Consider the following 19,505-nt stretch of genomic DNA (forward strand, 5'->3'; position numbering starts at 1 on the left):
ATGCATAACTCTGCCTGGAGTAAAGTAAGAGCGGATGACCCACAGAGGTCCTTTCTACCCCTAACCACAATGAACGGACAGTGTTACAACAGTGATATAGATGGATGTGGGAAGTACTTGCTTCCTCAGAAGATCTGACAAGAACAAGATTTTACACTTTACGTGTTATTTATTATGAAGTTATAGCCTTTAAAAAATTAAATATCACAAATCACGAAGAGTTTGTTTTACTTTAGGTAGTAATTAAGTATATGGCTCTAAAATTGCATATCCTGGGGAATTCCCTGGCGGTCCAGTGGTTAGGACTCCCTGCTTTCACTGCTGAGGGCCCGGGTTTGATCCCTGCTCAGGCAACTAAGATCCCACAAGCCTCGTGGCGCGGCCAAATAAATAAATAAAATAATAAAATAAAATAGCATATCCTATAAGTATACTCACACAAATGCATTTACTTGAAAACTCATTATTTACTTTAAATGTTCCTTCTTACTCTCATCAAGATTTTCAAATTTATATAAACTATCATTCGATAGTTCTAATTATCCTTAAATTTCTCGACTTAATTGTTCAAGTGATTCAATAAAAAGAAAAGCATTTCCGATATGATGTTGCAGAGTACAAAGCAAATCTTCTATTACCTCATAGCTCTAGCCTTGCTGAATTTGGCACAGATTGTACTGAATGGGGAACTATGCAGAAAAGGTATCTTCTGTTTTTCCCAGTCTCCGTGAATGGCAGAAACATGAACCCAGTTGGCCAAGCAAAAAAATCTAGATTCTACTTTTACCCTCTCCTCCATATTCAGTCGAACACCAATGTCTTAATATATTTTGAATTATTCTTTCTTTCCAGTTAAGATGTGGTACAGCCACTACTCTTGGTTCAGATCACCTAGGTGACCAGTGCGGCATCCCAACTGGATTCCCTGCCTACAGGCTTATTCCTCCCAATGCATTCTCCACACACAGGCATACCTTGGAGATACTGCAGATTCAGTTCCAGACCACAGAAATAAAGCAAATATTACAAGAAAGTGAGTCACATGAATTTTTTCGTTTCCCAGTGCGTTAGAAAGTTATGTTTAAACTATGCTGTAGTCCAGGAAGTGTGCAATAGCATTATGTCTAAAAGAATGATGTACATACCTTAATTTAAAAATACTTTATTGCTAAAAGATGCTAACCATCTGGGCCTTCAGCGTGTCATAATCTTTTTGCTGGTGGAGCATCGTGCCTAGATGTTGATGGCTGCTGACTGATCAGGGTGATGGTTGCTGAAGGCTGGGGTGGCTGTAGCAGTACCTTAAAATAACACTGAAGTTTGCTGCATTAATCGACTCTTCCTTTCACAAACAATTTCCTTGTAGCATGCAATGCTGTTTGATAGCATTCTACCACAGTAGAAGTTCTTTCAAAACTGGAATCAATCCTCTCAAACTCTGTCATTGCTTTATCAACTAAATTTATGTCATATTCTAAATCCTTTGTCATTTCAACAAACTTCACCAGGAATAGATTCCATCTCAAGAAACCACTTTCTTTGCTTATCCATGAAAGTAACCCCTTTCCACTAAAGTTTTACCATGAGATTGCAGCAATTCAGTCAGATCTTGAGGCTCCACTTTTAATTCTAGTTCTCTTGCTATTTTCCACCGCATCTGAAGTTACTTCCTCCACTGAAGTCTTGAACCCCTCAAAGTCATCCAGGAGGGTTGGACTCCAACTCCCTTCGAACTCCTGTTAATGTTGATATTTTGACCTCTTCCCATGAATCACAAATGTTCTTAATGGCATCTAGAATGGTGAATCCTTTCCAGAAGGTTTTCAATTTACTTTGCCCAGATCTAAATGAGGAATCACTATTTATGGCAGCTACAGCCTTATGAAATATATTTCTTAAAGAATAAGTGTTGGGCTTCCCTGGTGGCGCAGTGGTTGAGAGTCCGTCTACTGATGCAGGGGACACGGGTTTGTGCCCCGGTCCGGGAAGATCCCACATGCCGCGGAGCAGCTGGGCCCGTGAGCCATGGCTGCTGAGCCTGCGCGTCCAGAGCCTGTGCTCCGCAACGGGAGAGGCCACAACAGTGAGAGGCCCGCATACTGCAAAAAAAAAAAAAAAAGAATAAGTGTTGAAAGTTGAAATTGTTCCATGATCCATGGGGCTACAGAATAGATACTGTGTTAGCAGGCATGAAAACAACATGAATCTCAATTTATGTCTCCATCAGACCAGGTACATTGTCAATGAGCAGTAGTATTTTGAAAGAAATCTTTTCTGAGCACTGTTCTCAACAGTGGGCTTAAAATATTCAGTAAACAATGTTGTAAACAGATGTGCTGTCAACCAGGTTTTTTTGTTCCATCTATACAGCACAGGCAAAGTAGATTTAGCAAAATTCTTAAGGGCCCTAGGATTTTCAGAATGGTAAATGAGCACTTGCTTCAACTTAGAGTCACCAACTGCACTAGCTCCTATCAGGAGAATCAGCCTGTCTTTTGAAGCTTTGAACCCAGACACTGACTTCTCTCTAGCTATAGACGTCCTAGATGGCATCTTTTTCCAGTAGAAGGCTGTTTCATCTACATTGAAAATCTGTTGTTTAAGGTAGCCACCTTCATTAATTATCTTAGCTAGAGCTTCCGGATAACTTGTTACAGCTTCTACATCAGCACTTGCTGCTTCACCTTGTACTTTTTTTTTTTTTTTTTGCGGTATGCGGGCCTCTCACTGTTGTGGCCTCCCCCATTGCGGAGCACAGGCTCCGGACGCGCAGGCTCAGCGGCCATGGCTCACGGGCCCAGCCGCTCCGCGGCATATGGGATCCTCCCAGACCGGGGCACGAACCCGTATCCCCTGCATCGGCAGGCGGACTCTCAACCACTTGCGCCACCAGGGAGGCCCCTCACCTTGTACTTTTATGTTACAGAGATGACTTCTTTCCTTAAACCTCATGAACCAACCTCTGCTACCTTCAAACTACATAAGTCTCCTACATATGAACAAGTTCCATTCTGAGAGCATGTCTGTAAGTCCAGCAAAGTTAGCCTAGGTACCCAACTAACACAATTGGCTATATACTGCTGCTTTTACGCTTGCTTCCGGACATCCTGGGCTGGAAATAAAGATACTGTACTGCTGTACTCTATAGAGGACTGTACGGTAAAGTACAGAAAAGCACAACCACTTGTAGCGGATGCATGCACGTGATAACATATGCCAGACCATGAACTACCTTACGTGACTGGACACACGAACACATGATCGCATCTTTGAAAGTTCGCAACTTGAAGGTTCGTATGTAGGGGACTTACTGTATTCTTCTGTAGCTTCCTCACCTCTCTCAGCCTTCAAAGAATTGATGAGAGTTAGGGCCTTGCTCTAGATTAGGCTTTGGCTTGAGGGAATGTTGTGGCTGGTTTGACTTCCTATCCAGACCACTAAAACTTTCTCCATATCATCAGTAAGGCAGTTTTCCTTTCTTAGCATTCGTGTGTTCACTGGAGTTATATATATATATATATATATATATATATATATATATATATATATATATATATATAAAATTATTATATATTTATGTATGTATATACACATAATAATATATAATAATTAATGTCTATTAATATATATATATGTGCATTTATTTATTTATTTGGCTGCACCGGGTCTTAGTTGCAGCACGCAGGATCTTCACTGCGGCATGCAGGATATTTAGTTGTGGCATGCAGGATGTAGTTTCCTGACCAGGAATTGAACCGAGGCCACCTGCATGAGGAGCGAGGAGTCTTAACCACTGGACCACCAGGGAAGTCCCTGGGGTAACACTTTTAAATTCCTTCAAGAATTTTTCCTTTTCAGTCACAACCTGGCTAACTGTTTGGTGCAAGAGGCCTAGCTTTCAGCCTGTCTCAGTTTTCAACATGCTTTCTTCATTAAGCTTAATCATTCTCATCTTTTAATTTAAAGTGAGAGACATGCAACTGTTCCTTTCACTCGAACACTTAAAGGCCATTGTATGGTTATTAATTGACCTAATTTCAATATTGCTGTGTCTCAGCAAATAGTGAGGCCCGAGGAGAAGGAGAGAGATGGGGGAATGGCTGGCTGGAGAGCAGTCAGAACACACACATTTATTGGTTAACTTCACCATCTTATATGGGCACTGTTCAAGGCACCCCAAAATAATTACAATATCAACATCAAAGATGACTGATCACAGATCACCATAACAAATATAATAATAATGACAAAGTCTGAAATATTGCGAGAATTGCCAAAATGTGACCCAGGGACACGAGTTAGCGAATGCTGTTGGAAAAATAATGCCAATGAGACTTGCTGGATGCAGGGTTGCCACAAACCCTCAGCTTGTAAAAAAAAATATGCGATCTACAAAGTGCAATAAAGTGAGGCTCAACAAAATGAGGCATGCCTGCAGCTACAGTTCTTTTTCTAAAGCGCAAATCTGATCACTTTACTCTACCCCACAATATCTGATTGCTCCGAACCCTTAGGATAAATTACACACTGTGAACTGTGACCTTCATGATGTGGTACTGCTCTCTGTGGTCTCCAACCTAGTCTCTCTCAGAATTCCTCTCTGACATACTAGGCTTTTGCCATGACCTACTTTTGGTTTCCCAAATACACCATTCCTGGTTAATCTTTTTTTTTTTTTTTTTTTTTTTGCTGTACGCGGGCCTCTCACTGTTGTGGCCTCCCCCATTGCGGAGCACAGGCTCCGGACGCACAGGCCCAGCGGCCATGGCTCACGGGCCCAGCCTCTCCGCGGCATGCGGGATCCTCCCAGACCGGGGCACGAACCCGTATCCCCTGCATCGGCAGGCGGACTCTCAACCACTGCGCCACCAGGGAAGCCCCCTGGTTAATCTTTGTGAGTTTGCACAAATGATTCATGTGCTGAAATACATTCCATCAGCTCCATCCCATTCCCATTTCACTCCCCTCTGCTTTGGTTTGCTAAATCTTAACTTGTTCATTCCTTCGAACATTTTTCCTGAATCCCCAAGACTTGGCCAAGTATCTTCTCCCATGTCCTTCCAAAATATTCTGTTTTTTAAGCCCTAAATATGCTCTATTGTATTTGAACATTTACTTTTACTGTCTTCCCCAACAGACTCCAAGTTCCTTGAGAGGTAGGAACTACATAGTTCCTACTACATAGTTCCATAGTGTAGAGGTAATCTACACCATGTCTTGTTCACCATGCCTCTCTAGCACCAAGCATAATCCTTGCCACATAGTAAGCACTCAGTAAATGTCTGTTGAATTAGGAAAACAGTTAGCCAAAGAAAGGAAGCTTCAACTGTTAGTATGCACACAACATAGTAACCAATTTATAATCTGTGGTATTTCAGAAATTCATTTACAAATAGGTTTGGGAGAACTCTGAAACACATTTTCACATGGAAACAATATTAAATGTAATAACCAGATACCTCCCCTCAAAGTTACCTACATCTATAATGTAGGAAGTCAGGGTAGCCTTCTGCTACCAATAATCTTTGGGAATATATTCCAATCTGGGACAACTGACTTTTCATCTCCTTTCTTTTTCTTCAAGGATCCTAGGAATTAGGTGCAACTTCCTATTAACTATCAACACTTCTGACTTCCAACTAGGGTTTCTTACACACGCAGGAAATTATCTAAAAGGTTCTCATATATATTCTTTTCCTTTGAGCATCATTCTATACTCAGTACTAAGTACAAAGAAAGCTAAGTGAGCAAGCAAACAAACAAAAAACAAGATAGTTATTAACTCTAAGAAAAACAATAGCTGTCAAAGAAATGTAATTATAGCTCAACTGTGAAATGTTTAACAGTCATTATACTGTAAACAACGAACACTGATAAAACCAAAAATTATGATATGGGAAAATGGAACAGGGGGAATGTATTGCAAATATTTTCTTCCAATCTATATTTTGCATTACCATTTTTTTTTTTTTTGCCGTACGCGGGCCTCTCACTGCTGTGGCCTCTCCTGTTGCGGAGCACAGGCTCCGGACGCGCAGGCTCAGCGGCCATGGCTCACGGGCCCAGCCGCTCCGCGGCATATGGGGTCCTCCCAGACCGGGGCACGAACCCGTATCCCCTGCATCGGCAGGCGGACTCTCAACCACTGCGCCACCAGGGAGGCCCTGCATTACCATTTTTACAGCAGTGTTTTCCATACACAATAATTTTAAACACCATAAATTTTAAAGTTTTGAGTCCCATTTGTTTTTCCTTTAAAGTATGTGCTTTTTGTATCCTATCTAAAAAAATGTTCCTACCCAAAGGATGGGATATTTTAAAATATGTATGCTACTAAAAGTTTTATAAATTATCTTTTATATTTAAGTCTATGATTCACTTCAAGTTAATTTTTATGTATGGTGTGAAATAACGATAAAGGCTCTTTTTTTTTTTCTTATGGATATCTAACTGTCCTAGTACCATTTGTTGAAAAGACTATCATTTCCCTATTGGGTTATCTTGTCCCCTTTCCTAAGATCAGTTGACAATCAATATGAATGGCTATTTCTGATCTCCCTTTTCTGGTTCATTAAATGTCTATTCTTATGCCAATATCACAAAGTTTTATCACTGTAATTTTATAGTAAGTATTTATATTATGTGGTGTGAGTCTCCCCAACTTCATTCAGAATTATTTTGGCTACAGTAAGTCCTTTGTGTTGCTTCATAAATTTTACATTCAGTTTGTCAATTTCAATAAAAAAGACTACAGGGATTTTGATTAACACTGTACTATAAATTAATTTACAAAGAACAGGCATCTTAACAATATCAAATCTTCTGATTCATGAACACGATCTATCTTGTCATTTAAGTTTGCTTTACATTCTCTAAACAATGTTTCATAGTTTTCACTGAATACTTTTTGCTGAATTTATTCCAAAATTAGCTCATGTTTATTGATGCTATTGTAAATTGTATATTACAAATTTCAATTTCCAATTTTTCATTGCTAGTATATGGAACTACAAATGATTTTTGTATCTTGAACATGAATCCTGTGACCTTGATAAATTCAATCATTAGTTCTAGTAGCTTGAAGTGTTCTTTGATTTTCTATGTAGACAATCATGTTGTCCTTTTCAATCTGCATACCTTTTATTCCTTTCTCTAGGCTATTGCACAGTTATGAAAACAATGTTGAAGCAAACAGTGATGAACTGAAGTGGTGAGAGCAGACTTTCTTATTTTGTTCCTGATCTTAGGGAATAGCATTCAGTCTTTGAGCATTAACTATGATGTTAGTTGTAAGTTTTTCAAAAATGCCTTTTACTGGGATGAGGACGTCCCTTTCTGCTCCTAGTCTGCTGAGATGTTTTTTATCATGAATGGATGTGGAATTCTATCAAATGTTTTCATTGGGATAATCAAATGGTTTTCCATTTTTACTTTGTTAATGTGGTGAAATACCGTGATTAATCAATCTAATGTTATACAAACTTTGTATTGCTGGTATAAATACTTTTTAACATACTGGTGGATTTAATTTGCTAATATTTTGTTAAGGATTTTTATATTCATAAAGGATATTGGTCTGTAGTTCTATTCTGATGTGTCTGTGTGGTTTTGGTATCAGAGTAATTCCACTTCATAAAATTATTTGAGAGATATTTATTCCTCTTCTGTTTTCTAAAAAAGTTTTAGTTAATAGATATGCACATATTTCTGACTGTTATGAGTCAGAAAGAATTGACTCCTTTATCTTTATGTAAGTTTCCTCTCTAATTCTGGTAATATTCTTTGCTCTGAAGCCTACATCATTTCATATTAATATATATTTTTTATTTTTTATTTTATTTTATTTTTTTTCTTTTTGCGGTATAATGCTTTTGCATTTATCAATAGTTCATTCCTTTTAATGGAGTATTCCACTATATGGATGTACTAAAATTTGTTTGAAGGACATTTGGGTTGTTTCCAAGTTTGGGGTTATTATGAATAAATTCTTGTAAAGATGTTTGTGTAAACCCAAGTTTTCATTTCTCTAAGATAAATATCCTGGTCCAGGAAGATCCCACATGCCGAGGAGCAACTAAGCCCAGGTGCCACGACTACTGAGCCCGTGCCCTAGAGCCCGCAAACCACAACTACTGAGCCTGCATGCCACAGCTACTGAAGCCTGCATGCCTAGAGCCCATGCTCCGCAACAAGAGAAGCCACCACTTGAGAAGTCTGCGCACCGCAACAAAGAGTAACCCCCGCTTACTGCAAGTGGAGAAAGTCTGCATGCAGCAACAAAGACCCAATGCAGCCACAAACAAACAAACAAATAAATAAACAAACAAATAAATAAATGTATTTTTTTAAAAAAGAAATGGGGGCTAGATACCCTGCAAGAAATTTGGATTAAAAAAAAAAGTTTACATTTTTTTATGATTTACATTTTTCATGATTACCTTTGTTTTTTTTTTTTGTTTTTTTTTTGCGGTACGCGGGCCTCTCACTGTTGTGGCCTCTCCCGTTGCGGAGCACAGTCTCCGGACGCGCAGGCTCAGCAGCCATGGCTCACGGGGCCAGCCGCTCCGCGGCATGTGGGATCTTCCCGGACCGGGGCACGAACCCGTGTCCCCTGCATCGGCAGGCAGACTCTCAACCACTGCACCACCAGGGAAGCCCGTGATTACTTTTTATCTCAACTATTGGCTTATAAGCTGATTGAAAGAATTATTTTTTCTCTGATACTATGTTTTTATTTCTAGCATTTTCATTTTACTGTCTTTACAGTTTCTATATTTCTTCTGAAATTTTCCATCTTTTTCATTTATGTTGTTTACCTTTTCTACTAGCTCCTTTAACATATTATTCATAGCTTTCTTAAAGTCCTTGTCTAATAGTTCTAAAATCTGAGTTATTTCTCCATCTGGCTTTATAGATTACATTATCTTTGACAATGGATGATGTTTTTTTAAATTGCTTTTTTGTTTTTTTCATAATTTCTATTAAATACTAGAAATTATGTGTGGAAGAACAGGACAGACTGAGATAAATTATATTTACACCCAAAAAAGGGCAAGCTTCTTTTTCTATCAGGGTGATAGTATGTGAGGGACTGCGACAATCTAGTCAATACTGAATTCTATTTAGGTTCTCTTGCTTTACCTTCAGTGCACCACAAATTTGAAATGTCCCCAACAGTGGGATGCTTCTACCTTGCAAAAGTGTGTGCCAAGAATTCTTCTAAGTGTCCCAACTGCACTCTAAGCTTTCAGCAGTCCCTGCATGCCTGCACTATAGAGGGATGTCTCTCTCCCCCAGTACTAGATTAATCTTGATGGTTTCTCATTGTTCAGTTCATGATAATGGATGGAAGATTTCTTGGATCTACAGGTAGCACATCAGTATAAGGTAGGCCCTTTGCTCCAGCTGAGTCTTGGAGGTGTGGTTTTCCTGGTGTTTCTGTCCCTCTCCCCTAAGACAACCAAACTATGTCATATAACTGTGGGTGGTCCTGGGCAGGACAGAGGTTCCTGCCTCTCCTCCAATAGTAACAGATTTCTGTCTTAATAAAGGTCCTGATTTCAATAGGGTTTCCTGCCCAACTCCCAGGTGTAGATGGCTTTTGTTTCTATTCAGCCCCCAGAAGCAGTTGATCCTGAACTGGACTTTGGAGGCTCGGGGAAGGGGACTTTACCTCTCTCACAGTGGCTTAAGGCTTTTGATTAGTGTGAGTTGAGAAAAGGGTCCAGGAAGTAGGCAGGGTACTGTGCTTGTATGCTACCGGTAGGGGTGTTCTCTCATCTCCTAGTCAGCATGTGGTAGAGGCCAATGGAAATAAAGCTTGTGAGTGAGTATGGACTCCCTGTGTCAGGAACTCCTATTATTTTGGACTGTCATGGCAGCCTATGCTCAGCTTTTATAATTTTGTTATATTTTATCTGTTTTCTTCTTATCCACTTTTATGGTAGCTACCTTCTTACTGCTGTTCTGCCAAAGGAAAACAGTTTATGTCTCATCTCTCCTCTCAACAAACTAGGAAAAGAAGGAAATTTTCTCAACCTAGGAAAGGGCATCAGTAAAAATCTTAAAGATAACATCATAATCAATGGTGAAAGACTGAATGCTTTCTTTCTAAGACTGGCAGCAGGGAAGGCTATTCAACCCTACCACTTCTGTTCAAAATTGTACTTTTGTTCCTTCAATGTGATAGGCAACAAAAATAAATAAAAGGCATACAAATTACAGGGAAGAAATAAAAGTACCTTTATATGCAGACAAAATGATGTCTATGTAAAAAATCCCAAACAATTTACCAAAAAGCCATAAGAACTAATAAGTGAGTGCAGCAAGGTTACAAAATAAAAGATTAATATACAAAAATCAATAAAAATCCTGTATTTAGCAATGAAAAAGTAGAAATTTAAATTTAAAAGTACTATTTACAAGAGCATAAAAAGACATGAAATACCTAGAAATAAATCTAACAAAATGTATTCAAGACAACTAGAAAGCATTGCTGGGAGAAATTAAAGACCTAAATCAAAAGAGAGAGATACTTTCTTCATGGATCAGGAGATTGAATAATATTAAGAAGTCAATACTCAATACCACCTCACACCTGTTAGAACAGCTATTATCAAAAAGAGAGGAAATAACGAGTGCTGACAAGAATGCATAGAAAGGAATCCCTTGTGCACTATTGGTGGAAATGAAAATTGGTGCAGTTGATATGGAAAATTGTGTGGAGGCTCCTCAAAAATTTAGATGGAACCACCATATGATCCAGCAATTCCACTTTCAGGTACTTATCCAAGAAAATGAAAACACTAATTCAGAAAGATATATGCACCCCCATGTTCACTGCAGCATTATTTACAATAGCCAAGACAACAAGTGTCCACTGATGTATAAATGGATAAAGAAAATGTGGTACATAGGGGACTTCCCTGGTGGCGCAGTGGTTAAGAATCCACCTGCCAATGCAGGGGACATGGGTTCAATCTTGGGTCTGGGAAGATCCCACATGCCGTGGAGCAACTAAGCCCATGCACCACATCTACTGAGCCTGCGCTCTAGGGCCCGCCAGCCACGGCTACTGAAGCCCACATGCCTAGAACCCGTGCTCTGCAACAACAGAAGCCACTGCAATGAGAAGCCCGTGCACCGCAATGAAGCATAGCCCCCACTCAGTGCAACTAGAGAAAGCCGTGCGTAGCAATGAAGACCCAAAGCAGCCAAAAAAAAAAAAAAAATGTGGTATGTATATATATATACAAGGAATATAATTGAGTCATAATAAAGAAAGAAATCTTGCCATTTGCAACAACATGTATTGTTGAGGGTATTATGCTAATAAGCAAAATAAATCAGACAGAGAAACTCAAATACCTTATGATCTCACTTATATGTGAAATCTTAAAAAACAAACAAACAACTCCAACCCCCACCCCACCAAGCTCACAGATACAGAGAACAGACTGGTGGTTGACAGGGGCAAGGGGTTGGGGGCAGTGAGTGAAATGGGTAAAGGAGGTTAACAGGAACAAACTTCCAGTTATAAAATAAATGGGTCACGGGACGTAATATACAGCATGGTGACAGTAGTTAATGACACTGTGTTGCATGTTTGAAAGTTGCTAAACAAGTGGATCTTAAGGGTTCTCATCACAAGAAAAAAATTTTTGTGAGTATACATGGTGATGGATGTTAACTGAACTTACTGTGGTGATCATTTTGCAATATACACAAGCATCAAATCATTATGTTTTACACCTGAAACTAATATAACGTCTTATGTCAACTGTATCTCAATTTAAAAAAAGAAGTCAATTCTTACAAATTAATCCATAGATTCAAAACAATTCCAATCAAAATTGTACATACTTAAGCTAATTCTAAAAACTCATAAGGAAAAGCAAAGGACTTATAAGGGACAGCACAATTTTGAATAAGAATAAAGTAGGGGTGAACACCGTGTGATTTCAAGACTTATAAAGGTAGAGTAATCAAGCCAATGTAGTATTCTGTAAGGTCAGATGTATAGATCAATGAAACAGAATAGAAAGTTCAGAAACAGACCTATACATATATAACCAAGTGATTTTTTATGAAGGTGCCAAGATAACTCAATGAGGGAAAAACTGTCTTTCCAACAAAGTGCTGGAACAACTGAAAATCCATATGCAAACAAACAAACAAAAAAACCCCAAAATCAGAAAACAAACTGAACCTCCACCCTGAACAAGCCACCACAATGAGAAGCCTGAGTACCGCAACAAAGAGTAGCCCCCCACTGTCTGCAACTAGAGAAAGCCTGTGTGCAGCAACAAATACCCAGCACAGCCAAAAATAAATAAATAAATTTACATATATATATAAAAAAAAACAGAAATGGGATCTACAGACTTGGAAGAATTATTTGGAAATGACATATATCTTAGAGAATTTGTTTCCAAAATATATCAAGGGCTCTTATAACCCAATATAAATATGGGCTTGATATGAACACTTTTCAAAAAAAAAATGAATGGCTAAAAGGCACATGAAAATATGCTCAATATCATTAGTCATTAAGAAAAGGCAAGTTAAAATAATCATGATATACTACTATATACCGAGAAAAATAACTAAAATTAAACAGACTGACAATACTAAGTGCTGACAAAGATATAGGAGAACTGGAACTCTGATACATTGCCAGTAGGGATGCAAAATGATATAGCACTTGGAAAAACAATTTCACAGCTTTTTATGAAGTTAAATCTATGCTCTCCATATGACCCAGCAGTCCCAATTCCAGCTATTTACTCAAGGGAAATGAAAATATGTACATACAAAGACTTGTACATGAATGATTAAAACAGGCTTATTCACAATAGCCCAAACTGAGACTATGCCAAATGGCCATTATGTGGTAAAGGAATGTAAAAAAATTTTTATATTAATATAGATATATAAATATCTATGTATCCATACATTGGAATATCAGTCAGCAATATAAATGAAAAAACTAATGGATCAATATTCAAAAGCTTTATGCTGAGTGATAAGCCAGACAAAAGGCTACACACTATAGGATTCCATTTTTGTGACATTTTGGAAAATTCAAAACTATAGTGATAGAAAGCAGATCTGTGACCACCAAAGTCTAGAGGGAGGTGTGATGGAAATGACTACAAAGGTGCATGAGGAAACTCTTGGGGGTAATGCAAATATTCTCTACCTTGATTGCAGTGGTAACTGACTATATGTATTTGTCAAGCCTCATCAAACAATATGTTTTAAAAAGACAAATTTCACTGTATGTGAATTATACCTCAATAAACCTCTCTTTAAAAAATTACGTTATAGAGAAAAATAAATTATGTCATAGGGACTTCCCTGGTGGTGCAGGGGTTAAGAATCTGCCTGCCAATGCAGGGAACATGGGTTCCATCCCTGGTCCAGGAAGATCCCACATGCCGCAGAGCAACTAAGCCCGTGTGCCACAGCTACTGAGCCTGTGCTCTAGAGCCCGCAAACCACAACTACTGAAGCCCGCGAGCCTAGAGCCCATGCTCCGCAACAAGAGAGGCCACCACAATGAGAAGCCCGTACACCACAATGAAGAGTAGCCCCCGCTCGCCACAACTAGAGAAAGCCTGCACGCAGCAACGAAGACCCAACACAACCAAAAATAAACAAAAAATAAAATTAAAAAAAATGTTATAATGCAATCCCTATCAAACTACCACTGGCATTTTTCACAGAACTAGAGCAAAAAATTTCACAATTTGTATGGAAACACAAAAGACCCCGAATAGCCAAAGCAATCTTGAGAACGAAAAATGGAGCTGGAGGAATCAGGCTCCCTGACTTCAGACTATACTACAAAGCTACAGTAATCAAGACAGTATGGTACTGGCACAAAAACAGAAAGATCAATGGAACAGGATAGAAAGCCCAGAGATAAACCCACGGACATATGGTCACCTTATCTTTGATAAAGGAGGCAGGAATGTACAGTGGAGAAAGAACAGTCTCTTCAATAAGTGGTGCTGGGAAAACTGGATAGGGACATGTAAAAGTATGAGATTAGATCACTCCCTAACACCATACACAAAAATAAGCTCAAAATGGATTAAAGACCTAAATGTAAGGCCAGACACTATCAAACTCTTAGAGGAAAACATAGGCAGAACACTCTATGACATAAATCACAGCAAGATCCTTTTTGACCCACCTCCTAGAGAAATGGAAATAAAGACAAAAATAAACACATGGGACCTAATGAAACTTCAAAGCTTTTGCACAGCAAAGGAAACCATAAACAAGACCAAAAGACAACCCTCAGAATGGGAGAAAATATTTGCAAATGAAGCAACTGACAAAGGATTAATCTCCAAAATTTATAAGCAGCTCATGCAGCTCAATAACAAAAAAACAAACAACCCAATCCAAAAATGGGCAGAAGACCTAAATAGACATTTCTCCACAGAAGATATACAGACTGCCAACAAACACATGAAAGGATGCTCAACATCTTTACTCATTAGAGAAATGCAAATCAAAACTACAATGAGATATCATCTCACACCAGTCAGAATGGCCATCATCAAAAAATCTAGAAACAATAAATGCTGGAGAGGGTGTGGAAAAAAGGGAACACTCTTGCACTGCTGGTGGGAATGTGAATTGGTACAGCCACTATGGAGAACGGTATGGAGGTTCCTTAAAAAACTACAAATAGAACTACCATATGACCCAGCAATCCCACTACTGGGCATATACCCTGAGAAAACCATAATTCAAAAAGAGACATGTACCAAAATGTTCATAGCAGCCCTATTTACAGTTGCCCGGAGATGGAAACAATCTAAGTGTCCATCATCGGATGAATGGATAAAGAAGATGTGGCACATATATACAATGGAATATTACTCAGCCATAAAAAGAAACGAAATTGAGCTATTTGTAATGAGGTGGATGGACCTAGAGTCTGTCATACAGAGTGAAGTAAGTCAGAAAGAGAAAGACAAATACTGTATGCTGACACATATATATGGAATTTAAGGAAAAAAATGTCATGAAGAACATAGGGGTAAGACAGGAATAAAGACACAGACCTACTAAAGAATGGATTTGAGGATATGGGGAGGGGGAAGGGTAAGCTGTGACAAAGTGAAAGAGCGGCATGGACATATATACACTACCAAACGTAAGGTAGATAGCTAGTGGGAAGTAGCCGCATAGCACAGGGAGATCAGCTCGGTGCTTTGTGACCACCTGGAGGGGTGGGATAGGGAGGGTGGGAGGGAGACGCAAAAGGGAGGGGATATGGGAACATATGTATATGTATAACTGATTTAATAAAAAAATATATTTAAAAAAAATGTTATAAAAGATCTCAGAATTGGAGAAAGATGACACTCATTAGTATGTATAAGTTCAACCATGCTGGTAAAAACAGCAGACAATGTGTGATGCGTCTACTTGAGAGTCATACTGAGATTTAAAAACTCTGACAACCTCTAATTTGCAGTTTTGGACAAACAGAATGTGAACACATCTATCTGCAGGGATCTAAAAACATAATACCAATTAAAAATGATTGACTTACATAAAAAAAGATTATTTGTAGCAATTATGTAGGAACACCATGGAAAAAGCTGGCAACAAAGATGAATATATATATATAAGTCCTTTAAATGAGAAAGTGTAATATATATTATACTCCCTCATCAAAGTATACCCATATATAGAAAAGGATCGATATATGAACAGTTCATTATACTACTGTTTACTTTGAATATGTCTGAATTTTTCCATAATAGAGATTAAAAATTAAATGGCAAAGACATGTTGCAGTATGCAAATAAGCTGCTTAATTAAAAAAGTTAAATACATTAAATAATTTGTATCAAGACAAACACATGATGGCCCAGCAATCAGTACCTTGGCAATAGCAGTTTGTTTAAACATGTGAGTAATCAACCCCATGACAGTCTTGGTGGCACCTGAATTTGGAGCTCTCATTAATTTTTCCCACTCCTCAAAGCTGGAATTCAATTCCTATGTAGGAGAAAATAATGTTTAGAAATACAGCATAAAGAACATAGCAATTAATGCAATAATGAATCATGTCCTACTTATTTTTTACATAGAAATATATATATATGAAGAAAAATTCCCAAAGGTGCCAGTGTGTTGATTTAAAAAACATCAATTAGTGTGGAGGTAGGTCAGACACATGTTTACGCTAATGACAGAAAGCAATGACAAGGTGTGGGAGGAAACCAAGCCCTTTGCTAACATCATACATCAAACAACTGCAGCCTTCTCTTACAGAGAAGCATGTAGTCAAGTAAAAATAAAAATTTAAGAAAAATTTTAAATAAAATAAAAATTTTATGTAAAAACAAAAACTTAAAGAACTCACAGTAGCAAAAATATATATGGTAGCAAAGCATTTTTTACTAAAAGCATTGAATTTATTTAAATAAGCATAAAGACTTGGGGAATATTAGTTAAATAAAATGTAACATAGTCATATATTAACTCTTATTTTTCTTTTGTTAAAATAATGGATACAGAAAATCAGATTGTTCTTATTTTACCAATAATATATTGCTCAATGTTTACAAAATGCTTAGTCTCAGCTTTCAAGACAAAACAAGGCAATAAACAGTCTTTGTTGACAAAGTTACATCCAGATTTGAAGAAATTTCAGAGACTATAAAAGCACTGTACTCCCCAAAAGTAAATGTAGACAAGGATTACCTAATCTTGTATTACCAATTCTGGTTTCTAATATGTTGAACTTTACATCTTACAACATGATCACAGAGTTTTAGGATTTCAAGAACAGGGGGCTGGATCCAAATTATCCTAGAAGACAGCTACTCATACTTAAAAAAAAAAAAATCCTACAGCAAGAAAAAGAACTTCCCTTGCTAATTATTGGGCTTCACACCCTACATATACTTAAAATTCTTTTTTCTTTTTTTAACATCTTTATTGGAGTAAAATTGCTTTACAATGCTGTGTTAGTTTCTGCTTTATAACAAAGTGAATCAGTTATACATATACATATGTCCCCATACCTCTTCCCTCTTGCGTCTCCCTTAGAATTTTTAATACTAAGTCTATGTTGCAATTGAAGTGCTTTTTTCTCTATTTAGCAGAAATATATTTTTTAATGACTAAGATACTAAATCTTTTCACATTATTTGATGACTAAATTTAAATTCTTCCTGCTCTCTTCTTGAAATGACAGAAAGCCAATTCATACGGCTCTTTTAATTAAACCTATTTTAAGAAAGTGGACTTTTCCTTCTGTGAAAAATGAAATATGTGCTATCTTTCACAGTATAATTTAAAATGATTTCAAATAAGACTCTCAATCAAACACGGGTTCTCACCTTGGCTGCTGCTGATGGAAGATCAAATGGAATACGCTGTCTGATTTTAGGGGGCAGCTGGGTTAAAACTTCAGCCTTTAATCTTCTAATCATTATGTCACTTAATAGCTGATGAAGTTCATTAAGATTTGATGCCCCTCTGCAATCCCACTGAGGTCTTTTACCAAAATATCTGTTAATATAAAGAAAACACATGTAGCAAAGCTGAACTTTAGAGTAAGAAAACAATTTATCCAGTGTGTTCTTCCTTTTAATGATAAGGAGCCATGACGCTGTTTATTTCTTTTTTTTTTAAGATTTTTTTTTGATGTGGACCATTTTTAAAGTCTTTATTGAATTTGTTACAATATTGCTTCTGTTTTTATGTTTTGGTGTTTTTGGCCGCGAGGCATGTGGGATCTTAGCTCCCTGACCAGGGATCGAACCCACTCCCTCTGCATTGGAAGGCAAAGTCTTAACCACTGGACTGCCAGGGAAGTCCCTTTACTTTTATTTTTGAATGCAAATTAGTCTCAAAAAGCTCAGCTTTAGAAATAGTAATGAATAAGATTACACAGGGGCCTCCCTGGTGGCGCAGTGGTTAAGAGTCCGCCTGCCGATGCAGGGGATACGGGTTCGTGCCCCGGTCTGGGAGGATCCCATATGCCGCGGAGCGGCTGGGCCCGCGAGCCATGGCCGCTGGGCCTGCGCGTCCGGAGCCTGTGCTCCGCAACGGGAGAGGCCACAACAGTAAGAGGCCCGCATACCACAAAAAGAAAAAAAAAAAAAAAAAAGATTACACAGTACTCTCAGCTGTAGTAAATGTTAGTGTTTAAACATAGTGTTTATACTGAGTTAATAAAAGGGTGGGATGAACTGGTAACTCTGAATACCACTGCATTTTGGATGACCTCACACGTGGCAGTGTGTTTAGCAGATCTAGCCCTAAATAAGCACTAACTGCAAGTACACCAGCCAGTATACGTAACAACCAAAACCTACTAAAATGATTTCTACAAATTCTAGGAGGCAATATTATCTCCCATTGAACTGTTAAGCATAGCAGATAGATCACTTGGTGATCTCTTCTTCCTTTGAACCACTGGATTGACAGCAAAGGAAAAAAAAAGGTACAAATGCACTATGAAAGAGAGATGGAAGAGAAAACATCGGCGGATAAGTGATTTCAACAAACGTTTGTAAGTCAGACAGACAAGCGGTAGCTGACGCGACAAAAGAAAGTAAGCTACAACTTAAAATGTTTGCAGTAGGGAACTTATCCTCTAGATCTCTGAGAAGATCAGAAGTTGGAAGCACCAAGCACTGGGGTAGGTATTAAATCTAGTGGACCTATTGAACTTAGGCATCAGGAGAGCTGGCCTAATAGCATCCCTGAATCACTGTGACAACCCCACACATATCCACAAAATTCCCAATCATCTTCCAGGCGCCAATACTATTAAAAATAGCTACTAGAGAATAATTAACAAAGGAAAAATTACTGTTAGGTTGTATTATAATTACTAATATTAAAAATTAAATAACTATTCACTTTAGTGGGATTTGGTAGTATATAATGCAAACAGTGTCATTTTGAGAAACCTGGAACTTGGCTGACATTGATTTTTTTTTTTTAGTTTAATGTATTTTGATAGCAAACATACAGGAATAGTACCAAAAACATTAAAATCATGTATTTGCATGTAGAATTGATTAGAAAAGTATAGGGAATGGATGGAAATACTGTATGATAAAATGACAGACACCACTTTGTTGTCATCAATAAGAAATGTATTTGTTTAAAAAAACTAAGGGCTGGCATTGTAAAAAATTTAATAGGTTTAGTTAAAATTGTTACAAATTGAATTACTGAAACTTGTTTATTGAAATATTTTGACTTCCTTTAATGCTTTGTCTCCATATTTATATTAAAACTTTATACACGAATGAAAATGGAAAAATACTTGGAATAACTAACTCTGTCACCTATTTTTCCATTCACAATCAAGATACTTAAGTACATTTTGACCTCACGGTTAAAAAAAAGAAAAAAAATCTAATTTTTGTCAATTTTATCTTAATAAAACTGGAAAAAAAACTGAACAGGAAAAAAATCTAATGTTTAGGACTACAGAAAATGAGAAAAAG

General features: G+C 37.7%; 1 protein-coding gene across 4 annotated transcripts in view; it reads right to left on the reverse strand.

The window, feature by feature from the left end:
- Positions 1-19,505, reverse strand: part of ZRANB3 (zinc finger RANBP2-type containing 3) — a 263,915-nt gene that overhangs the window by 62,779 nt on the left and 181,631 nt on the right. For 3 of the 4 annotated variants that reach the window (XM_060105906.1, XM_060105905.1, XM_060105907.1), the window contains 2 exons: positions 17,379-17,550; positions 15,913-16,029 (listed from right to left, as the gene is read on the reverse strand). In XM_060105906.1, coding sequence (XP_059961889.1) covers positions 15,913-16,029; positions 17,379-17,550 — 289 coding nt within the window. Of the gene's footprint in view, positions 1-1,145; positions 1,951-15,912; positions 16,030-17,378; positions 17,551-19,505 lie in introns of those variants that run through there. The other variant, XM_060105908.1, reaches the window with a different exon arrangement.

Source organism: Mesoplodon densirostris, chromosome 8, assembly GCF_025265405.1.
Source record: "Mesoplodon densirostris isolate mMesDen1 chromosome 8, mMesDen1 primary haplotype, whole genome shotgun sequence".
NCBI lineage: Eukaryota > Metazoa > Chordata > Mammalia > Artiodactyla > Ziphiidae > Mesoplodon > Mesoplodon densirostris.